This window comes from Oryctolagus cuniculus, chromosome 10 (assembly GCF_964237555.1).
Source record: "Oryctolagus cuniculus chromosome 10, mOryCun1.1, whole genome shotgun sequence".
In the NCBI taxonomy this organism is placed as follows: Eukaryota; Metazoa; Chordata; class Mammalia; order Lagomorpha; family Leporidae; genus Oryctolagus; species Oryctolagus cuniculus.
The window spans coordinates 105,855,618-105,880,579 of record NC_091441.1 but is presented as its reverse complement, the minus strand read 5'-3'; the positions used below and the strand labels follow the sequence as shown (position 1 = coordinate 105,880,579).

General features: G+C 46.6%; 1 protein-coding gene and 1 pseudogene across 13 annotated transcripts in view; one reads left to right on the top strand and one right to left on the bottom strand.

The window, feature by feature from the left end:
• ULK4 (unc-51 like kinase 4) overlaps positions 1 to 23,561 on the bottom strand; it is a 617,184-nt gene extending 593,623 nt beyond the window's left edge. For 3 of the 13 annotated variants that reach the window (XR_007921958.2, XM_051852641.2, XM_051852643.2), the window contains exons 1-4: positions 23,170 to 23,560; positions 16,101 to 16,283; positions 2,710 to 2,809; positions 411 to 550 (exon numbers count right to left, since the gene is read on the bottom strand). Coding sequence is in view for 11 of the 13 variants with exons in the window: in XM_051852641.2 (XP_051708601.2) it covers positions 411 to 550; positions 2,710 to 2,809; positions 16,101 to 16,238 (378 nt within the window). In the remaining 2 variants the exon portion in view is untranslated. The other 10 variants (XM_051852634.2, XM_051852642.2, XM_051852640.2 and 7 more) reach the window with 9 other exon arrangements.
• Positions 12,677 to 13,423, top strand: LOC138844001 (large ribosomal subunit protein uL30 pseudogene; annotated as a pseudogene).
• Positions 23,562 to 24,962: the final 1,401 nt, after the last annotated feature.

Below are 24,962 nucleotides of genomic sequence, written 5' to 3'. Positions count from 1 at the left end.
CTAATCCTCCACCCTGCGGCGCCAGCACCCCAGGTTCTAGTCCCGGTCAGGGCGCCGGATTCTGTCCTGGTTGCCCCTCTTCCAGGCCAGCTCTCTGCTGTGGCCAGGGAGTGCAGTGGAGGATGGCCCAGGTGCTTGGGCCCTGCACCCCATGGGAGACCAGGAGAAGTACCTGGCTCCTGCGCAGTGCACCGGCCGCGGCGGCCATTGGAGGGTGAACCAACGGCAAAAGGAAGACCTTTCTCTGTCTCTCTCACTGTCCACTCTGCCTGTCCAAAAAGAAAAGATTCAACCTTAAGTTACAAGATTTTCTATACCAAAATTGTATCTAACAATAAAAACATCTTTGAGAGAAGACCACTCTCAGCTGAGACTCATGTAGCTAGGCAATCAAAACTTGCATGAATTACCTTCCCAGGAGAAATGTCACAGAACAGAATGCCCAGTTGATGGAGATGATGTAAGCCAGTCATCAGGTCAATTCCAAATTCTCTCACAACGTCTTCTGGAAGGTTTTCATCTTGAGCAATAACCGTTTCCAAGGAACCACCTGCAAGATGTTGAGTCAACGCACCCATTTCAACCCACCAACACCACAGGGCCCCTCCAAGAGGAGCCATGCTGGAAGATACTGGGCATTAAAAACTCATCAATATGGTCAGTCCTGACAGTCTGGCAGTGGAAAGACACCTGTGAACCAACAACACAGTGGTCCAGCCCTGTAGCAGAAGTCAGAACTCTGCTCTGACTGGAAGAGCAGTTATGCGTCAGCAGATGCAAAGAAAGGCTAACCATCCGGCTAACCATCCCAGATCCCTCAGGAAATAAACAGCTGCAAAAATGAGTGTTAAATAGTTATCTAGAACTGTGCACTTAAGTCAAACTATGCATTTAAGTCATATTATGCCAAGTGTAGTCTTGTTTACCCATATGCAAAGTCAGATCACATGGACTCAAAATCCTCCAAGGCAAAAAAAGACAAAGCCATTCCTTAATATGGAGACAGTCACAGCCCTTAGCATGCACCACTGATGAGATAAAAGGCAATGCTGTACATGCCATCTCTACCACCTAAGTGCCAGGAACAACTGTTTTAAAAGATTCCAACAGGTGTGGCCAGCTCTGTGGTGTAATAGGCTAAGCCTCCACCTGCGCCACTGGCAGCCCATGTGGGCTCCAGTTCATCTCCCAGCTGCTCCTCTTCTGATCCAGTTCTGCGCTGATGGCCCAGGTGCTTGGGCCCCTGCAACAGCGTGGGAGACCTGGAAGAAGCTCCTAGCTCCTGATCGGTTCAGCTCTAACCCCTGCGGCCACTTGAGGAGTGAACCAGTGGTTGGAAGACCTTTCTCTCTATCTCTCCCTCTGTAACTCTACCTCTCCAAATAAATAAATAAATATAAATAAATGAAGACTACAACAGGAGCCAGATTCAAAGAAAGTGAGATCTTGGCTGCCATCTGCAAGTCCAATCAGAATTATTAATGATGGAGGTTAGAGTTGCTCTGGGTTTTGTTTACTTTGTTTTGGTGAATGAGAGACCATTCCCAACACAGGCATAATTTAGAGCTAGAATATTAATTATTATGTCTCTTCAGAGATCAGAAGCAACAGATAAATCAACAAGTAATGTGAGGGGCCGACACTGTGGCGTAGCAGGTAGAGCCTGCCACCTGCAGTGCCAGCATCCCATATGGGTGCCAGTCTGAGTCCTGGCTACTCCACTTCTGACCCAGCTCTCTGCTGTGGCCTGGGAAGGCAGTGGAAGATGGCCCAAGTCATTGGGCCACTGCACCCATGTGGGAGACCCAGATGAATTCCCTAGCTCCTGGCTTTAGATGGGCACAGCTTCGGCCGTTGTGGACACCTGTAGAGTGAACCAGCGGATGGAGTGCCTCTCTATCTCCCTCCCTATCTGCCTCAGCCTCTCTGTACTATGTCTTTCAAATAAAAATAAATCTTTAAAAAAAGTAATAGGAGGGACATCCCCTGATCACTCTGTCAGTATGCATATCCAACTAGGATCCCCTCCTACTGATTCAGAAAGATAAGCTACAAATCCCAATAATCTCTTCTATGATTAAGTTCAATAAACTTTAAGTGTTAACATGGAAAATTCACAAAGCTAATGATTGTAATAGGCCTTAAAATTTAATATTCCTTTATTATCTGGTATATAAACACAAGTACATTCTAATGGTGGTATTCATATTTTTCCCTATTAAATTCTTAATGTTGAAACTAAAAGCTCATATAATCTCTGTGTATTTGGTCTTAGAAGGTCCTGCGAAGCAACCTACTTTTATGATGACATGCGATCTCTATTGCTGGCATTTGTTAGTTCATCTTTATGCTTTTCCACATTGCTAAGTTTTCATAAAATGTATCCTTTCCATAAAACGGAAAACACAATTACTTTATGACCTAAAATACTTGACAAATTAATCACCACTTGAAATTACTGCTAAATGTTCATACAGGTGATTGAGTAACATACCAAAGTCAACTCCAAAGTGAAGTTTATAGCAGCCTTCTTTTACCAAGCGTCTTTGCTCTTTCCCCTGTCCTTAAATCCACCAAGGCAATAGATTTGTAAGTTAGCACACTAAGTAACATCAGCACCTTTTAACTTTGCGACAGGAGATTAAAGGGAAGTAACACAACTTGGACCACAGGTTTATCCTGTGCTACGTAGGGCGGCCACACTCTTACCTGTGCACAGCTCCACCACTAGCCAGAGATGATTGCTGGTTTCATACCACTCGTGGAAAGTTACAATATTCTTGTGTTTAATTTCATGGGTGAGACGGACCTACAAAAACACAGAGCATTCTCTTGACAAAAATTCTTCAAAATATGTCACTTAAGAAACACCTCACTGGGAAACAGATAAGAAAACCATGAAATCTACCTGGCAGACTCCCAGACATTGGGAACGATGGCTATGCAGACAGACACACACAAAAATGCTGACAACGTACAATCCCCAAAATTATTTTTAAAACCTGCATATATTTGCATAAACACAAATTATAAAGATGTGTAGGAACAAAAGTGTATGTCAAAATAACTAATGTTATTGTTTCAACTACTGGTGTCTCACAAGTCTTTTCCTTTTTTCCTTTTTTCTATGTTCTAGACTAAGTCTACGCTATGTTTATAATCAGGAAAAAAAGTATTTTCACAGGAAAAGCACTAAGTTAAAATAACCTAGCAACTGAGTAATACAATCACAGTTAAAAATGACAGTGTTACAATGTCAAATGCAAAAAGGTCAAGAAATAAAATTACATAATACCACGATTAGCACATTAAAAAACCGAGAACAAGGGCATTTGGCACAGTGGTTCAGCCACTACTTGGGACACGCACGTCTGGTATTCAAATGACTGCACTGGAATCCTAATCTCACTCCACTCCTGATCTCAGATGCCTGCTAATGTGTACCCTGGGACGGCAACAGGTACACTTCCATTCATGTGGAAGGCTCAGGTTCAGTTCCTAGTTTCTGTCTTTGGCCTGGCCAACCCCAGTTGTCGCACGCATCTGGGGAATAAGCCAGTAGATGGGAAATTGATTCATATATAGCTGTATGTCTATCTCTCCCTGCCTTTGAAATGAATAAAAAAAAAAGTTAGCTCTGAGAGAAGACTAGCAGAAAACAAACTAAAACATGAACAGATTATATCCAAGTGACACAGCAATGGCGCTGTCTAACCATTTTTCCAAATTGTCCCAATTTCCTTTAAATGAACATACATTACTTTCACCATTTTTACAGAAGGAACATTTAACTTAGCAGCCGAGATGCAGACGGCACATTGAAGACCTGGGTTTGACTCCCAGCTCCAGCTCCTGACTCCAGATCCTTGCCAGGGCAGACCCTAAGAGGCAGAAGTGGTGGCTCAAGTGACTGGGTCCTCGCCACCCACCCAGCAGACCCAGATCCCCGGCTTCTGGTAGGCACTCAGGGAGTTAACCACCGGATGGAAGACCTCTCCCTCCCTCCGTTCCTCCCTTTCTCCCTCCCTCCCTTTCTCCCTGCCTCCCTCCCTCCCTGACTCTCTGTAACTCTGCCTTAAATAAATAATAAATAGATCTTTTTTTAAAAAATTAGCAAAGGCTCTGAATAGACATTGCTCAGAAGAAATATAAATGGCCAACCAATACATGAAAAAATGTTATCATTCGCCATTAGGGAAACTAACAAGCTAGCACCTCACCCCATGAAAAATGACTTTTAAAAAGACAAAATGTCACAAAAGCTGCTGCCTGTGGGCAAAGGGAAGGATATTATACACTGTGCGTAGGAACAGAAGTCAGTACAGCCACTGTGAAGAACACTCCAGAGGCCGGCGCTACGGCTCACTAGGCTAATCCTCCGCCTTGCGGCGCCGGCACACCGGGTTCTAGTCCCGGTTGGGGCGCCGGATTCTGTCCTGGTTGCCCCTCTTCCAGGCCAGCTCTCTGCTGTGGCCCGGGAGTGCAGTGGAGGATGGCCCAAGTGCTTGGGCCCTGTACCCCATGGGAGACCAGGATAAGTACCTGGCTCCTGCCATCGGATCAGCGCGGTGCGCCGGCCGTGGCGGCCATTGGAGGGTGAGCCAACGGCAAAGGAAGACCTTTCTCTCTGTCTCTCTCACTGTCCACTCTGTCAAAAAAAAAAAAAAAAACACTGCAGAGATGCCTTTAAAAATCAGAGTCAGAACCGCCACATGATGCAGCAATCCCACTATTCAGTACAAGCCCAGAAGACATGCAATCACTGTAAGGAAGCGGTATCTGCACCGCCACTCCACGCCACTGTTCACAGTCGAGATACAGAACTGATCAAGGTGTGAGGAATGGATCAGGAAATAGAACGCGTACATGCATGATGGAATTTATCATTCAGCCATAAAAAATAGAACCCTCTCCACTTGTGGCAAGTTGGATGGAACTCGAAGACATGGTTAAATGAGATAAGCAACACACAGAAAGACAAATAGCACAAGGTCAGGGCTGGCGCTGTGGCACAGCAGGGTAAAGCCCTGCTCTGAAGTGTCTGCATCCCACATGGGCGCCATGTTCTAGTCCCGGCTGCTCCTCTTCCGATCCAGCTCTCTGCTGTGGCTTGGGAAAGCAGTGAAAGATGGCCTAAATCCTTGGGCCCCCACACCCATGTGGGAGACCCAGAAGAAGCTCCTGGCTTCGGATCAGCTCAGCTCTGGCCGTTGCGGCCATGTGGGGAGTGAACCAGTGCATGGAAGACCTCTCTGTCTCCACCTCTAACTCTGCCATTCAAATAAAATAAATCTTGAAAAAAAAAAAAAAAACATTCAGTTAAAATGGTATTCTATTTTGCAACAAAGGAACAAACTACAATACTTGCAATAACATTGATCAATCTCAAAAGTGTGATCCAAGGAAAAGAAGTGCACCACCAGTGAGTACACACCACAGGATTCCGTCCGAGTTTCAACACGCAAAACTAAACTACAGTGATAAGACACAGTAACAGTGTTGAGGGAGGAGACAAGATCTGGAGGGGCGCATTAGGCACCTTCTGGAAGGAAAGGGCTGCTTTACATCTTAATTTTTATGTCTGTTATGTGACTGCATATGTTTAATAAAAGTCATCAAAACATACACTACAGAGCTGCACATTTTAGTGTAGAAAAGCTAGACCCTGAGAACATTTAAAGGGTAAAACATAACTTGTGAAAGAAATTCAGTTTACCCCAAATGCACCAACATACTCTGAACGTGACTTCTCTACAGCTCCAATGTACCTTCCCTAGTCCCAGTCACCACCATCTCCTAGTTTCTACGTTAGCCTCCCACAGTGCCGCGATTCTACCCTCAGAGCCCCACATCTGTTCTCACGGTTGCCACAGAGAACCTCCACGAGAGCTGGTCGCCCGCCTCCTAAAGACCCAGCAATGCGAGCTGGTCAGTCCCCTCCCACAGCCTACAGGGCATTAAAGCCTTCAGCCCCTGATTTGTCTTTACGCCCCGCCCTCTCTCAGCCACCACACCCCAGCCACGCTGGACTCCAGACTGTTCCCCGACATGCCAAGCTCGTTTCAGCCTCAGGGCCGCGGCACTTGCCATCTCCTCTGCCTGGAACACTCTCCCTCCCCCCCCCCCCCCCCCCACACAAGTAGGTCTCCGCCCACCTTCTACCTTCATTTTTTTTTTTAAAGATTTACTTAAAAGGCAGAGTTACAGAGAGGCAGAGGCAGAGAGGGGTCTTCCATCTGCTGATCTACTCCTCAATTGGCGGCAACAGCCAGAGCTGGGCCAATCCAAAGCCAGGAGTCTCGAACTTCCTCCCAGTCTCCCATGTGGGTGTTGGGGCCCAAGGACTTGGGCCATCCTCTGCTGTCCTCCCAGGCACATTAGCAGGGAGCTGCATAGGAAGTGGAGCAGTAGGGACTTGAACCAGTGCCCACATGGGATACCAGCTCTGCAGGCAGTAGCTTCAGCCACTACGCCGCAGCGCCGGCCCCACCTTCCCCATCTTCTGACTCTCCCCACCCCCTACTATACAATGGCCATCACCAGCCTTACGTCCATCTCCTGCTTTATTTTTCTTCCCAGCAATTAACACTAATAACCTTTTTCTTTAGTGTTGACCTCTCTGAACTAAAATGGAAGCTAGTTAAGGACAGGGATTTTGTCTTCTTCCTGCTGAACCCCAGGACTTGGGGACCCTGGAAGAATACATGTTGAAGTAACGAGTGAGTGAAACAGCTAAGCTCAAAGCTCAGTGACCTCGCCAAGCACTGAAAGAGAAACCCAATGAAATGTGCTAAATGCTATCATGGAAGCAGAAACACAAGCCGGAGTGATGGACATTAGCCAGATGCACCAGTGCTCCTTTTAACCTCTCAGCTGTTGTGAGGTCAGAGGTTCCCAGACCCAGCCGTGGCCGATCAGAGGTCCCAAAGAGCAGGCCAGGGTGGCCGAGCAGGGGCCTCAGCAGCCACAGGTCCCAGCTATGAATCAACAGGTACAGAAGGGGGTCAGTGTTCACACATGAGCCCAGGAGCCAGGTGCAAAGCAAAGACTAGGCAGAGACACGTTAGGGGCTTCGGGGGACCTTACTGAAGAGGGGCAATTAGAGCGAGTCGTTGGAAGACTCAGGGAAGACAGGGTACTGATCATGAGTAACACAGGATTGGAAGTGCTTGAGTCACAGATCCTCAGTACCGAGCACCATACTACATCCTCAGACCCTAAGGTGGGTACCACTATTTTCCTTGGTAAACCACGTGTTCCCACGGAAACTGAGTCTTGGGGCTGGTGCTGTGGTACAGTAGACTAAGTCTCCGCCTGCAGTGCCAGCATCCCATATGGGTACTGGTTGAGGTCCTGGCTGCTCCTCTCCTATCCAGGTCCCTGCTACATCTGGGAAAAGCAGAAGGTGGCCCTAGTGCTTGTGCCCCTGCGCCCATGTGGGAGACGACGAAGAAGCTCCTGGCTCCTGATCGGCACAGCTCCAGCCGTTGTGCCCATGGGCAGAGTGAACCAATGGATCGAGGACCTTTCTCTGCCTCTGCCTCTCTGTGTAGCTCTACCTCTCAAATCTTAAGACAAAGAAACTGAGGCTTAAAGTTGTTCAACATCTTTACCAAGTTCAACCAGTGAAGCTGCAGCTCCAAGATCCTACTCCGGTATGCGTAGGACGCCAAGACCCCTCAGAAGTCCTTCACTACAAACTCACTCCTCAGGGTGTGCGAGTTCCTCCATAGCGCTTGTTCCATTAGGAAAGGCATCAGGTCACTAACACGGCGATAGTCTCACCTAGTCTCACCGGGATTCTGTCATGTGGTATTTACGGCATTTGGCACATGTTGCATTCTCGTGGTTAGGCTCAAAGGACCTAATCAGGGCTAAGTTCTCTTTATATAAAGCAAAGAAACTTCATGTATTTCATATATACAATTTTTAAGGCATAATGCTACTTCCTACCCTATCCTTCCCCTCCCTCCCTTTTACTCGCACTCTTCCTTCTCTTTATTTTTAATGTTTATAATGACATACTAAGTTGTCTACAGGAGGGTGGCATTTGTTCCAGACCATGATAGACCTAAAAAAAGTCCAAATATCACAAAGCTTCCTGACTCAAGATTTCTCTCTCAACAGCCCTACTGTATTCTCTGAAAATCCTGTAGCAGTCACCCTCCTAAATTTTTGATGGACTCCACCCAAGTGTGACTGGAGAAAGTGATGATACACCAATAAAAATAAATTTTCTAAGTACATGACCCAGCAGAGTCCCGAAATGAATGGACAAAGCACAAGTCCATTATGACGCCCAAAAATGCGGTTCTGAGAGTATCTAGAGCAAGGTAAAGTACAAGAAGGATTTCACATAGCCTTCAAACAGTACTTTATACTTTGTGTGTCTGTGTGGGTGTAAACTGTTGAAATCTTTACTTAGTATATACTAAGTTGATCTTCTGTATGTAAAGATAATTAAAAATGAATCTTAATGAATAACGGGATAGGAGAGGGAGTAGGAGATGGGATGGTTTGTGGGTGGGAGGGTGGTTGGGGGGGGGGGGGGGAAGAACTGCTATAATCCAAAAGCTGTACTTTCGAAATTTATATTTATTAAATAAAAGTTTTCAAAAAAAAAAAAAAAAAAGACGAAGGGTTTCACAGTAGCAGCCAAGAGCAGCCAGCAAGGGGCATGACTATGCATGCTAGATAGAACCGAGGAGAAGGGAGGCAGGGCAGGCAAACTTCTCCTCATCTAACTGTCTCTTCGTCTAGCTCTGCTGGCTCCTCACAGAAGATGGGTGCTTCATTTAACATATCTGACCTGAGCTGAATCAGGATGATAAGGACAAAGGTAATTGAGGAGAGTGAAACTACCCACCCAGTGGCTGAAACCTAACAATACTCAGAGTAGTCAGATATGAACTTGAAATGCTTCTTCTAGGTCTGGGACCTCAGAGTGTCCAAGGTCTAAGAGACCTGGAAGGCAGGGATTTGGACAAGCATCAAGATAAGGACCTTGACCCCTAATCTTGCTATACCATTCTCTTGCAAGGACAGGATCTGCCTCTGACCTATCACTTCACCCTCCATCACAGCCTTGGAGTTCAAAGTGAACACGTGAATCTTCGAGGAAGCAGAGGCTTTGCTGGGTTCTTTCCCTCAGGAACCACAGATATGAGTGGCCTTTCCTTAGCCACAGACACTATCATTTTCTGTCTGCTCTCAATCCTTCCCTCCTATATATGAAGTTACCTCTCGCCTCCTAAATCTTGTGCAGTTCTGATCATTTCCCTCTCTATTCTCTCTGAATTTCTTGTTCCATTAATGACTATGACCTAATAAGAACCACCAAGATATAGAGGACTGGGGGCTGGTGTTGTGGTGTAAAGGGTAAAACCCCTGCCTGAAAACACCATTATCCTCTATGGGCACCAGTTCATGTCCCAGCTGCTGCACTTCCAATCCAGCTCTCTGCTAAAGGCCAAGGAAAAGCACAAGATGGCACAAGTGTTTGGGTTCCTGCCACCCACATGGGAGACCCAGATGAAGCTCCTGCTGTTGCTGCCATCTAGGGAGTGAACCAACAATCGAAAATCATTCCCTTTTCCTTCTTTCTCCCCCACATCTCTTTCAAAATAAATCTTATTAAAAAAAAAAAAAAAGTGCTTACCAGCTATCAGGTCTCCTGCTAAGTGTTCTACTGTATTATTTTATTGAAAGCTAAGTATGTCCAAAGACACAGTACTAGCAAACTGAGCTCAACAGCGTATTAAAAAGATTATCCAACACGACCAACTGGATGTATTCTTGAAATACATGGATGGTTTCATGTACAAAAAAAAAAAAGTCAATGTAATGTATCCATTAACGGAATGAACAAAAAAAAAAAAAAAAAAAAAAAGAGATGACCCTGTAAACTAATTCAGGAAAATCAGTTACAAAACTCATGGGAAAAAAAAAAAAAAAACACTCTACAAACTAGGAATCAAAGCAAACTTTCAACTTAATAAAAGGCATATATGAAAAACCCAAACCAAACAGCATATTCAATGGTGAAAGACTGTAAGCTCTTCCTTTAAGAGCAGGAATAAAGCAAGAATACACACTTTCACCACTGGTCTATAGCATAGTCCTAGAAGTCCTAACCAGAACAATGAGTCAAGAAACACAATTCTATTTTTCTTCCTAAAGGGCAATGAAGAAATAAATCAATCAGGATATGGACTGATCTTTTATGTAGAAAACCCTAAAGATTACATACACACAGTGAATAAGGCAAAACAAGATTCCAAGTCAACACTCAAAATTAGCTACACAAACAAGACAAAAACAAAATTAAGTAAACAGCTCCATTTTTAAGAGCATCAAAAAGACTGAAACACACAGGAATTAATCTCAAAGATGTGAAAGAACCTTAAGATGAAAAATCGCAAAACAATGTTGAAAGGAATTTTAAAACAACATAAATAGATAGAAACACCCCATGCTCATGGATTGGAAGATGTAAAATTGTTAAGATGTCAATACTATCCAAAGCAACCTACACAGGCAACACAATCCCACCAAAATTCATTCAAAAACTGATATGGCCTTGCACAGTACACCAAGTCACCAAAAACAACCTCAAAAAAGAGCAGCAAGCAGGAAGACTCACATTTTGCTATAAAATTTCCCACAAACCTACAAGCATCACTATAGACAGTTTTTTTTTTTAATAAATGGTGCTATGAAAACTGAATATCCACATACCAAAAAAAAAAAAATGAAGCTGTATGCTTGTCTAAAACACTTCGTAAAAATTAACTTAAAATTGATCAAAGATGTAAATACACACACTGAAGAAAAGTCAAAACTATGTAACTCAGGAAACACATGACAGGGACCAGCACTGTGGCTTAGCAGGTGAGGCCGCCACGGACGCCGATTTGAGTCCTGGCTGCTCAGCTTCCAATCCAGCTCTCTGGGAATGCAGTGGAGAATGGGCCAAGCCCTTAGGCTCCTGCACCTGTGTGGGGGGCCCAGGGGAAGCTCCTGCCTCCTGGCTTTTGATCGGCTCAACTCCGGCCATTTTAACTTTCTGGGGGTTGCACCAGCGGATGGAAGACCTCTCTCTCCCTCTCTGCCTACTTCTGCCTATCAAATAAATAAATCTTTAAAAAAAAAATCTTTCATTGCTGGATTTGCTAACTATTTTGGGGTGTGACAAAAGTGTGGACAAATAAAAAAAAAAGGAGATGAACTGGAATTTCTAACAAATAAAATTTTATATAGCAAACCCAACTATCAATATAATGAAAGCAAGCTACAGAATAGCAGAACATCTGAAAATGAAGTATCTGCTAAGACTTCAGCTATGTAGAATACAGCAACTCGTAAGACTCAGTGAGAAAACAATCAGATCAGAAAACAGGCACGGGGCTACCATCTGCAGTGCCAGCATCCCATACAGGGAGTGGTTTGAGTCCTGGCTGCTCCACTTCTGAACCAGCTCTCTGTATGGCCTAGGAGAACAGCAGAGGATGGCCCAAGTCCATGTGGGAGACGAGCAGCAGCTCCTGGCTTGCAGGTTGGCACAGCTCCGACCACTGCGGCCATCTGGGGAGTGAACCAGCAGATGGAAGACCTCTCCCTCTCTGCTTCTGTGACTTTTAAATAAAATCTTAAAAAAAAATAGGCACAGGACTGAATATATATTTCTGCAAAAAGCTGCACAAATTGTCAATAGGAAATGAGAAGACACCATCACCAGTCATTAGGGAAATACAAATCAAAACAAAAAGATATCAGGCCAGCACCACGGCTCACTAGGCTAATCCTCCACCTGCATCGCTGGCACACCAGGTTGTAGTCCTGGTCGGAGCCCCGGATTCTGTCCCGGTTGCTCCTCTTCCAGGCCAGCTCTCTGCTGTGGCCCGGGAGGGCAGTGGAGGATGGCCCAAGTGCTTGGGCCCTGCACCCACATGGGAGACCAGGAGGAAGCACCTGGCTTCTGGCTTCAGATTGGCGCAGCGCACCAGCCGTAGCGGCCATTTTGTGGGGTGAACCAACAGAAGGAAGACCTTTCTCTAACTCTGCCTGTTAAAAAAAAAAAAAAAAAAAAAAAAAAAAAAAAAAAAGATATTTGACATCCACTGGGAGAGCTACTATCATCAAACACTGGTGATGATTTCTGTACCTTTGTGCACTGTTGGTGGAAATGTTCAAATGTACAGTGTAGAAAATGGTCTGGAGCTGTGTGGGTGGCCAAGTAACTGAGGTGCTCACATCCCACATCCTGGTTTTGCTTCTCAGCTCTAGCTCCTGACTCTTACCTAGATTTTTAAAGATTTTATTTATTTGAGAGGTAGAGTCACAGACAGTGAGAGGGAGAGACCGATAGAGAGGTCTTCCTTCCATTGGTTCACTTCCCAGTTGGCTGCAATGCCCGGAGCTGTGCTGATTGGAAGCCAGTAGCTAGCTTCTTCCAGGTCTCCCATGCAGGTGCAGGGGCCCAAGTCCCATCTTCTACTGCTTTCCAAGGCTATAGCAGAGAGCTGGATCGGAAGTGGAGCAGCCGGGTCCCGAACCGGCGACCATATGGGCCATATGGGATGCCTGCCCTTCAGGCCAGGGCATTAACATGCTGCGCCATAGTGCTGGCCCCTAAAAATAAGTTTATTTGCTAAATTCCTCTCTTCCGAATAGAACCATGGGAGGTATTAAAAAAAAAAAAAAAAAGGTTCCTGCTATGCCAGAAACCCTTAAGAAAAAGCAAAGGACTTTTACTCAGCTGAAGATCAAACACCCGAGAAAGAAGTTTACCCAAGACGCTTCAAAAGGCAAGAAGAAGCCATCTATGCAAAAGCTAAGCACTATCACAAGGAATACAGGCAGATGTACAGAACTGAAATCCGGATGTCAAGGAAAGCTGGCAACTTCTTTACAACTGCAGAATCCAAATTGGGGTTTGTCACCCCAATCAGACCTATCAACAGTGCAAGCCACAAGGTCCAAAGTGTGTTGTACCTTCTTTGCCTTCATTGGTTCTGCTTTGTTAAGCTCAGCAAGGCTTCGATTCACATGCTGAGGACTGTGGAACCACGTACCGCACGGGGATACCCGAATCTGAAGTCAGTAAGTGAACTCATTGACAAGTGTGGCTATGGCAAAATCCCTTGACCAGTAACACTGACTGCCCGTTCTCTTGGTACACGCATGCAGGATCTGATTCACGAGATGCACACTGCTGGAATACACTTCCGGTTTATCTTCTCCACAAGGTGGAAAGAAGGAAAACATCACCCATTTTGCAGAGGGTGGAGATGCAGGCGACAGCCAAGACCCAATCAACAGGCTTATCAGAAGGATGAACCATGGTGTCTGCTACGGTATTTTTGTAATCTGGTCACGTAATAAGCAACAACTACACTCAAATCAAAATGTACTGTTGTACTAGGGACTTCCGCTAGGCCCGCCTCCACCTTCCCTGAACTATTGAGGCAAATCGATGTTTGACAATTAAACCAAGCCAACAGCCCCTCCCAGACAAAACCAGGCTGAGTTTGTGTTGTACGAAAAATTTTTCATGATTTTAAGTTTTCTCTATGAAAAAAAAAGTTTTTCACCTTTGAAGTGTGCTGTGAGTCAAAACAGTCTTATTCTAAGAACACTCATCTCAGGCCTCTGTCAGGATTTGTAGGTACTCAAAGAAATGCAGTTGCTGAAATTCCATGTTTCAGGCCTTGTTAATGAAAACACACAGGTGTTTTGCTTTCCCATTCCACTATTGTTCCTGTTTGACACCTTTCTTCCACGTTTAGGTGGGTTATTAATAATTCCATTACACGTTGTGAATACTATGATGGAAGAATGTTTGTGCCCAAAGTTCTAGCTACTTTAGACCATCTAAAGCAATCACAGCACAATTACTAAGCAAAAACTTGAACTAGAAAGTTGATATTTCATGAATAACATTCCTGTATATTGTTTATGTATCATCTCAGTGAGTCTACTGAACTGAAAATTTTGCAGTGTATAGTGTAACATGAGATACATGTCAAAGCAAAATTTTTGGTGGTCCTCACTGTAGAGGAGGACCACGTGCTGTGGCTCAAATTCAGTGTGAAATGGACCCATCATTAAATGAATGGGTTTACCACTTGAATACTGAATTTAGTATTTGAAAATCATTTGACAACTATGTTTAGGAATTTCTTTATATTCCTTATTCTTGGTCTTCGCAACTATTTCTGTGTTAAGTTTCTTCAGGGCCAGTGAATTCTGCAGTGAAATCAAGAACAAATTTGATTATAAAGTCATGTTACACATGTTCCTCAGTATACTTTATCTCATCAGAAATTTATTGATTTTTCCACTGTGAGATCAATGTCATTAAATAGTACATGAATCTCTTAAAACAGAAAGGAAGAGGGACCGATGCTGTGGCGTAGCAGGTAAAGCCGCCACCTGGCGCAGGTTCCAATCCCAGATGCTCCACTTCCAATCCAGCTCCCTGCTATGGCCTGAGAAAGCAGTGGAATATCCGCCAAGTGCTTATGCTCCTGCATCCACGTGGGAGACGGGGAAGAAGTTGCTGACTTCGGATCAGCCCAGCTCCCGCTGTTGCAGCCGTTTGGTAAGTGAACCAGCGGATGGAAGATCTGTCTCAACAAAATATGCTCTCTCAAAATATTAAGAATAGAATTACCAAATAGGATTCAGCGACAGCTCTTGTGGGAATGAACCCAAAAGAAAGCAAAGCAGGAGCCATCTGTACGTGTAGATTCATAGCCGTTATTATCCACAACGTTAAAACATGGAAGGAAATGCAGTATATTCATACGACCCAATCTTAAAAGGGAGGAGATTCTGACATGCTACAGCACAGATAAACTCTGAGGACACCATGTTAAGTTAGCCAGTCACAAAAGCACAGACATTGACATCAGTTACACGAGTAGTCCTAATCCTAGAGCCATACGGCGGAATGGTAGTTGCCGGGGTTGGGGGAAGGTGGGAATGGGTTATTTCTGAGTGGCCATGGAGTTTAGATTTCAAAGATTAAGACTCATGGAGATGGAGGGTGGCAATGATTGTGTAACAGTATGAATGTAGTTATGAGCATTAGACCACACAATTAAAATCATTATGGTAGCAAATTTTATGTTATGTTTGCTTTACAAGCTCAAAAAAAAAGTGTTACTATGAGCCAGGAAGCCTGGGCTGTAAAGTTGACACAGCTACTTCAAAGCCAAGTCACTCATTCACTGTCCCTTCTTTAAAAGGTTCGTCATCATATATTTAACTTCTTAAATGTATTAGAAAGGTAGAAAAAAAAAAAAAAGGAAATTGCTCATTTGCTGGTTCACTGCTCAAATGCCCTCAAGAGTTAAAGCCAGGAGCCGGGAACTCACACCAGGTCTCCCATGTGGGTGGCAGGGAGGAAGCTACCCAAGTCTTCACCTGCTGCCCCACAAGGTGCATGCTAACAGGAAGCTGGAGCTGAATCAGAGCTGGGACTTCAACTCCAGCCCGGGTCCCAAGCAGCATCTCCACCACCGCACCGGAAGTCCACCCCATGCACTGCACTTTAACATGAACTATCTGGCCTGGCCGGCGCCGCGGCTCACTAGGCTAATCCTCCGCCTAGCGGCGTCGGCACACCGGGTTCTAGTCCCAGCCGGGGCGCCGGATTCTGTCCCGGTTGCCCTTCTTCCAGGCCAGCTCTCTGCTGTGGCCAGGGAGTGCAGTGGAGGATGGCCCAAGTGCTTGGGCCCTGCACCCCATGGGAGACCAGGAGAAGCACCTGGCTCCTGGCTCCTGCCATCGGATCAGCGCAGTGCACTGGCCGCTGCACGCCGACCGCAGCGGCCATTGGAGGGTGAACCAATGGCAAAAGAAGACCTCTCTCTCTCTCTCTCACACTGTCCACTCTGCCTGTCAAAAAAAAAAATAATAATAAAAATAAACTATCAATAGTTTCCCTTGTGCCAGAAAAGCAAAGAACAAAATCCAATCGAGGCCGGTCATGACTTGGATGTTCATTCAGGACTGTGGAATTAAACAGAAAGCTGCCTTTCCTACCTGACTGTAGTTCTGTCTCCCCCAGACAGACGGGAACGCACTTGACTTACCCAGTTGGTTATTTCGGGCCTTTTGCACTTCTCAGTACAGAGAATGGCTACGAAATTGATGGTTCCCTTCCGCCGCCCTTTATACACAACCGTCTTGCTTCCTCTGCCAATCTCCTCATAGAGAATGAAGTTTTCCATCTGTCAGCCGGCTTTTCACAAACAATAAAATAGCATTGCCAGCTCCTGAGTAGTAAGCAGAGATGAGACCAATTAAGCTATTTGCCTGATTAGAAGTTAAAAAAAAATTCCACCCCCAAGTGCTGGATTCCAGCATCATTCTTTTTATAGAATAAGCAAAGCCAAAGGAAAAATAAAATTTCACAAGCCAATATTCAACTTCCTATCCACAAAACCTTTGTAAAACCAGTGAAAACAATAGCTATTTTAAATCCAAGTTACCTAGAGAATGATTGTGATTTTGCCCAAGGTATGACAGTATCTTGCTTAGATTGTTGCAATGGAAAGTACATTGATAATGGAGTATCATAATGGATAATGTTATAATGGAAACTACATTGACAGGATAATAATTGCCCCACTATAACCTCATGAAATATGAGAAGCCAGTGAGACAACGTAAAAGGGTGCTTCAAGAAGTCTGAGGAAGAGGTGTGTAGCCTGCCAGTTAAGGCATCTTTGTCCCCTCTCGGCTCCAGTCTCAGCTCTGGCTCCTCACTCCAACTTCCCACCAATGCAGACCCATGGAGACAGTGAAGGCTTAAGTGACAGGGGACATTAGGGTTGAATTCCCCTGGTCCGGCCCTGGGTGTGACAGACATTTGAAAATCAAGTCAGTGATGCATCTCTGTACCTCTCAGATACAAAGTTTTAAGTTCATTCCAAAAATGGAATTCAAAGTTCAATTTGATGCAAAGACACTTTTGGAATCCCTGTGTGATTTTTACAATACAATTTCCCATGGGCTTTCTGAACTCGTCTGGGGCCAATAAAATACTAACTTGGCCAAAAGTCGCTCCTGCTGACTGCTTCTGTTAGTTAAGTCTACAGTGAACATGGCCACACCCATTCAGTTCTATTGCCTATGGCCACCTTCAGACTACCAAAGTACTCACTCAACGAAAGACAATCTTGTATGAACTGTTTCTTGGGGAGGACAATACATGCTAGAGAGAACTTTCCAGAAACTCAGTATACAGGTATAATAAAACATCACAGCGTACATCTAATTATACATTATTATCTGTCAATAAAGCTGAGGGGAAAAATATATTATTTACCTGTTTTACTTTCACTTTGACTAAATTACAAGGAAACTTCACTAAAATTACCCAAGCACTAAGAGGCAAAGCAGAGAGCATGAGAGTGAGAGGTCTTCTATCCACTGGTTCACTCCCCAAATGACCACAAGAGCTGGAGCTGGGCCAATCCGTAGCCAGGAGCCCAGAGCTTCTTCCAGGTGTTCCACGTGGGTGCAGGGGCCCAAGGACTTGGGCCTTCTTCCACTGCTTTCCCAGGCCACAGCAGAGAGCAGGATCCCAAGTGGTACAGCCAGGACTTGAATCGGCGCCCATTTGGGATGCCAGCACTGCAGGCAATAGCTTTACCCGCTATGTTACAGCACCAGCCCCAAAATATCCTCTTTAAAAATGGCTTTTTGTGTTCTATCCAGTAAGTCAGGCCTAAAACAAAATCCCTTTGCAACACAATCCGCAAAAGAGCTGTAAGTTAATGGTATATATTTTTTGTAGTTCACTAGGGGTTAGGATTGTACAGCTCTGTCCATACACTAAAACCCTCTGAACTTCACATTTTAAAGGAGTTTTATCATCTGTGAATTCTAACTCAACTTGTCTACAAAAGACATTGCACTTGACACCAAAATCAAAGGCAACAAAAATAAACTGAACTACATCAAAATTAAAAATTCCTACGCAAAGGGCACTATCAACAGAATAAAGATGCTATAGGATAGGAGGAAACACAAATCAAATTTGCTAAGAGATGAATAACTAGAACATAAAAATAACACCTCGAGGCTGGCACTGTGGCATAGCAGGTAGAGCTGCTACCTGCAGTGCCAACATTCCATATGATCACAGATTCGAGTCCCGGCTGCTCCACTTCAATCCAGCTTCCTGGTAATTTGCCTGGGAAAGCAGCTGAAGATGACCCAAGTGTTTGGGCCTCTGCACCCATGTAACACACATGTGAATGAAGCTCCTGGCTTCAGCCTGGCCATTGTGGCCATCTGGGGAGTTAGCCAGTAGATGGAAGATCTGTCTCTCCCTCTTTTTTTAAAGGCTTATTTCAAAATCAATTAGGAGGCCCACATCCCACATCAGAGTACTCATCATTAGTACTCCATGCTAATCCAGACCCTGGGAAGCACTGGCAACAGCTGAAGTAACTTTTTGCAGCCCAAATGGGAGACCTGGATTGAACTCCCTGCTCCTCGCTTTGCGCTGGTGCAGTCCAGGTTGTTGAAGGCACTCGAGGAGTGCACCAGTAGATGATACTATGTGTGTGTACTCCCAGTGTGTGAGTGTGTGCATTTGTTTTATGAATTTAAAGGGCGAAGGACTTGGATACACACTTTTCCAAAGATAAACCCATTGTCAACAAGTACACTGAAAGGCGCGCAACATCACTAGTCTTTCAGAGAAAGCAGATCAAAACCATGACATCATAACCTCGCACTCATTAGGGTGGCTACCATTTAAAAAAAAAAAAAACAGCTCGTGTGTTGTTGCTGAGAATGTAAAATGGTACTTCAGTTATGGAAGACAAGAAATTGAAAAGATAATGACCACAGGATCCACCGATTCCATTTCCGGGTATATACCCAAAATTCAAAGCACATTCTCAAAAAATCTTTGTACAGCCATACTCGTGGCATTACTCCCAACAGCCTGAAGGGGGGAGCAATTCAAGTATCCATGGACAGATGGAGAAAGCAAACCTGATACAAACACACACTCACCATGTAATATTATTCTGCTTTCTACAGGAATGAAACTCTGGCACAGCCTACAAAGGGGACAAACCTTGAGGACAAGATACAGAGTGAAATAAGCCAGGGGCCGAGGGAAGGTAGAGCTTGTCTGTTTTTATTAAGAATCCTGTTTTACAAGAAGAAAGGAGTTCTGGACACTGGTTAACATGACTCAACATGGTTGTTGAGTACTTGTCACTACTCAAATGTACACTTTAAAATGGTTAAGACGGTGCAGCCAGCGTTGTGGCAAAGTGGGTTAAGTGGCTGCCTTCGACACCAGCATCCCGTGTGCGTGCTGCTTCATGCTCCAGCTATTCCACTTCCAACACACCTCCCTGCTAATCCATCTGGAAAAAGCAGCGAAGATTACCCACGTGGGAGACCAGGATAAAGCTCCTGGCTAGTGCCTGGCCCACCCCTGGCTATTGCAGCCAAGTTGGGGAGCGAACCAGCAAATGGAAGATCTCTATCTCCCCTTCTTTCAAAATAAGTAAACTTTAAAAAAAATTAAAAAAAGTTTACAGGGTAAATTTATGTATTTTACTGTTGTTCAAATTTTTAAGATTTGAGAAGATTTAATAAAACTGGTTACTGAGAGGTGAAAAAAGTTTGAAGAGTACATGATGGGGGAGAGCAACAAACCACAAGATGGAAACTGTCCAGTTCCCTAGAGCAGAAGCTGGCAGCTGTTTGCCTGCATAACTTCAGATGGCAAGTATTTCACCTACGCAGGCTCTGTGGTTTCTGTCCCAACAAAACTCTGCCATTTAGGCAGAGCAGCCATGAACAATTCAGTCCATGGAAGGCCAGCACGGCATTCCACGAGGACTTTATTTAGGGTACCAGCACTGTGATGTAGCAGGCTCGTCTCTGCCTACGGCATCAGCATCCCACGTATGCGCTGGTTCGTGTTTTGGCTGCTCCTCTTCCAATTCAGCTCCCTGCTTATGGCCTGGTAAAGCAGCAAAAGACGGCTTAATTTCTTGGGTCCCTGCACCTCACTGGAGACCAGGAAGAGGCTCCAGGCTACTGATCAGCTGGCTCAGCTGCAGCCGTTGCGGCCTTCTGGGGAATGTACCAGCAGATCGAAGACCTTTGACTCTCAAAACTAAAAAAAAAAAAAAAACTTTATAGACAACTCAAGTTAAACTTTCATAGAATATTCATATCACAAGGTATTATTCTTTTGAATTTTTTCAAAAATTTCCAAGCCCAGAGCCAGACGTGCCCATGTGCACGTCCTGGCTCAAGGAGCCAATGATTTACCCAACTAGCAGTAAAGCTAATTCTAGGACCCATCTTCTAATGAAATTAAAAGTTACTGCCAAGTAGAAAAATATGTACATGAATGATTCAAGAGTAGGAGCCAATGCCACGGCACAGTGCATCAGGCTACTGCTTGAAACGCTGGCATCCCATGCCAGGGTCCTGCAGGCTCCCTACTGGTGCTCCTGGGAAGGCACCCATGGGTCAGGTGCTTAAAAGACATGGAGGGGACTCCAGGCTCCTGGCCCAGCATCTGGGGAGTCAATGAGCAAATGGAAGATCCACACTCCTCTGCCTTTCAGGTAAAGTTACAGGGCAGTACATGTAGTTATTTAGCAAGTTGACTGCTGGCACAGAAATCTTAAAATTTTAAGTAGAAAAGATGTGGGAGAATTACAAGTTCAAATGCAAAGTTACTAAAGAAATAATTATTTCTTTTCATGAAATTTCAGTTTCTCTCACTATCCTCTTCTCCCTACAACTGATTTCTTTAAATTAGGCTTTAGGCCAGCGCCGCGGCTCACTAGGCTAATCCTCCGCCTAGCGGCACCGGCACACTGGGTTCTAGTCCCGGTCGGGGCGCCGGATTCTGTCCCGGTTGGCCCTCTTCCAGGCCAGCTCTCTGCTGTGGCCAGGGAGTGCAGTGGAGGATGGCCCAGGTGCTTGGGCCCTGCACCCCATGGGAGACCAGGAAAAGCACCTGGATCCTGGCTCCTGCCATGGGATCAGCGTGGTGCACCGGCCGCAGCGCGCCAGCCGCGGCGGCCATTGGAGGGTGAACCAACGGCAAAAGGAAGACCTCTCTCTCTCTCTCTCTCTCACTATCCACTCTGCCTGTCAAAAAAAATAAAAATAAAAAAAAATTTTTAAAAAATTAGGCTTTAGACCCCAAGAAAAGTATGAAGGAAAATCTTAAGTCTGGATTTTACTTGGGCCAAATTCACTTCCTCAATCTAAGCAGCTGCTCCTGAGCAGCAGGCCAGCCTGAAATCAAAAGACCCATCAATCACCCACCTGCTCAGGTGAGGCCGCTCCCTTCTGTAGAGCCCTTCCCTGACCTAGGGGTGTGCTCCCACAGCGCAGGGACTCTATCACGTGACTTCCTACATCATCTAATTCCAAATTCCATGACTTGACTGTTTTTGACTCCAAGACACCCCTCCATTGAAGACACTGTAACAGGGATTTTTGGAATCTGTAATCTGCAGAGGTCTTTCAGACCATGGCTAAGACACCTACTTCCTATTATCTTAATGCCTGTGTTTCAGTCGAGGCTCTGCTCCCAACGCCAGCTTTACTGTTCATGCCGATCCTGAGAGGCGGCAGCTGATGAAGTACTTGGGTTCCGGACACCCAAGCTGGAGCCTTGTGTTGATTTCCCAATTCCCAACTTGGCCTGGCCCAGCTCTGGTCCGTTCTAGGAGTTTAGGCAGTGAACTTTTGTGAAAACCCTTAACCCCAGGAATGGCGTTGTGGCATAGCAGGTTAATCCACCACCTGCCAGCATCCCAGCTGCTCCCCTCCCGATCCAGCTCCCTGCTAACGGGCCAGGGAAAGCAGCAGAGGATGGCCCAAATGTCTGGGGCCTTGCACCCACATAGCAGACCTGGAAGAAGCTCCTGGCTTTCAGCTAGCCCAGCCAGACTAGCGAATGGAAAGTCTCTTTCTAGGTCTCTCCCTCTTTAAAATAAATCAATCTTTTTAAAAAAGAAATTTCTGGGGTCAGCGCTGTGGTGTAGCGGGTAAAGCCGCCTGCAGTGCCAGCATCCCATATGGACAACGGTTCGAGTCCTGGCTGTTCCTCTTCTGATCCAGCTCACTGCTACGACCTAGGAAAGCAGAAGATGGCCCAAGATCCTTGGGCCCCTGCACCAGCGTGGCAGACCCGGAAGAAGCTCCTGGCTCCTGGCTTTGGATCGACCCGGCTCTGGCCATTGTGGCCATCTGGGGAGTGAACCAGCAGATCGAAGACCTCTCTCTTTCTGGCTCTCTGTAACTCTGCTTTTCAAATAAATAAGTAAATCTTTAAAAGATAAAAAAAAAATTTTTGTGTCTTCTTAACCACAAAGTCAAACAGCTACAGACAATCCCACAAGACACGCGTGCAGGTTAATCACCACGAGATGCCCAAAGTGCCCTCTGCAGCGCCAGGGAGGCCGCCCTGGGAGCCCCCCAACCCCGTCCCTACCTCCGCGGTGGTCAGCACTCCCCTCACCTGCACGCGCCCTCCCAGGACCCCCAGCTCGGGGCTGGGTCTCTGCTAACCCACCAAGGCAGCCAGGACGTGCCCGTGGAGCCAGAGCGAGCCGCACACGCGCGCGTTTAAGACGCGGGCGGCAGGCCCCGCCTCCAACAAGCCAGCCAGGTGGGACTCCACAGGTGGGGTTTCGCGGGAAGCCAAGTTCTCAGACCCCGGCCCGGAGGCACAGACGCGGAGGTTCTGAGCAGTGGGCGTCCACACCGACCCGCCGGGTGACTCCAACGCTCCCCCAACCCCGCGAGCCGCTGGGGGCACCCATCAGGTCCTCCTCCTCCTGGTAGCACTTGACCACTGAGTTAACTCCAGGTGCGGGGGCGCGACGGGATTGCCCGCCCCCGCGGGCCCCCAGGAGGGTCCGGGCCAGGGAACCGGGCGGCTTCCACCGCCTCGCTGTGTTCCCCCCGGACATCGGCCAGCGAGGCCGGCTGGGAGCCCACGAGCCGCTCCGGACTTGAGAGGCGTCGTCCAAGCGAGCATCTCCGGATCCGAGGACCACGAACGCCCCTCACCGCTCCCGCACGCAGGGCACACGCTCGGGGAGACACGAACCCACGCTCGGGGCCACGGAAGCCGCCAGCGCCACGCACCTGCGCGACTGCTCAGGCGGAGCCTTACGGGTCCACTCGATCGCTCCAGCGAGTGCGCGCGGCGCGGCCTCCGCCTCGGGACGCGTTCACGGTCCCACAAAAGCGGGGGGAGGGAAGCGGATCAAGGACCACGCGGCGCGCTGAAGCAGCCCGACCTTGCGCATCGAACACCCCTCCGCGTTTGGACTCAACCTTCCCGTCTCCAGGGTAGCACGCAGAACGCCGGAAGGTACGCGGAGAACTGACTGGCCAGTTTGTTTCTATTGGCGGGGACCCGGATGTGAGAGGCCGCGAGGGCGCCTCTCTCAAACCTAACGGTGTCGCATCCTGGCTTAGGAGGAGCTCACCAGCCCAAAAAAGGGGGTGGGAGCTGGTGGGAGGAGGCGGGACTCAGCGACAGAGTCGTTTGGATTCGTCCATCTCGTAACCATGGCAGCACGCAGGACGCCGGAAGGAACGCAGAGCGCTGATTGGCTCAGCGTTTCAGTTCCCATTGGCTTGGGAGAACCCGGATGTGAGAGATGTGGCGGGCCCTCTGGCAATCCCAGCCATGGTCTGGGCTAGGCTGCGGGACCGATGGAACAGTAGCTGCAGAGTTGGGGGCTGTGGAGCCCTGGGACCCTGGTCATTTCTTCTCTTCCCACCCCTGCTGTCCGCGTTGGATTGCTTTCTGCGTCCTGTGGGAGCTCGGGTGGATGTAGGGGTACAGCCTGGGGAGCTACTGGCTCCTACATGAGCGCTTCAGGACCGCCACTCTACAGAAGCGAGAAGGCTGTGGCTTACCTCTTTTCCTGCAGCTGAGGGAACAGCCCAGCTATCCCGAGCGCGTCGGCCCATCAAAGCTCGGCGCCCTCCAGTGCCCATCCCCAGACACGTCAGATCCCATCCCGAGCACGTGGGCGCCATGCTTTTCAAGCTTGGTCATCAGTCACCTGGAGCGCTTGTTAAACCACACAGACGTCTAGGACCACCCTCAGATTCCGTTCATCTGGATGGGGCCTAAATTAGGCTTTTCTACCAAGTTGCCAGGTGTTGAGGATGCTGCTAGTTGGAAATCAAACTTTGCAAACAACGGTGTGGAATCCCGGCCTGACCACACCTGCTGGATCACACCTGCTGGTCTTAGTCCTCCCTACCTTCTCAAGAATCTCCATATCTATAATTGTCGGTTCTGTGCGGGGAAAGTTCCCCCATGGACCACTCCCTAATGAATGAAATATAAAAACTGATGAAATTTCATTTGGTTTATTACAAGTTTTGATAAAGTCCAAGTTAGTATCACGAACAATACCAGACCCTGGGACTTCTTATCTAGGTTCTTGGATGCTTCCAGGCAATACATGAAGCTGTTAGGACAATTGCACTTCTGGGTGCACGTGCATTTTCTGGCTGGAGGGTCTAGTGCTTTGATTAAAAGTGCCCATGATGCAGAAAAGTTGAAGAACTCGTGCTATAGATAATTTTAAGACAGTATCACAAAAGACAAATGAAGAAAACATGGACCCTACCAACAGCCTTTATCCAGAGACTTTACTAGGCATTAGTTCCACTTCTTAGTGCGATCCTACCTTCTGTTTAGTTACTTAAAAAGGACTAAAAGCTGAAACTTCACATGTTCCGTATCTTCGATTCCCAAACACTTTCAGAATGACCTTTGCTTTCATCTTAATGTTAGACTTTCGTTCTCCGTATAGTTGATAAGAGCGAATTGGACATAGGACCAGTGTTTGGCACAGGGGTTAAGACACTGCTTGGGAAGCCGATATTCCACACCAGAGTGCCTGGGTTTGAGT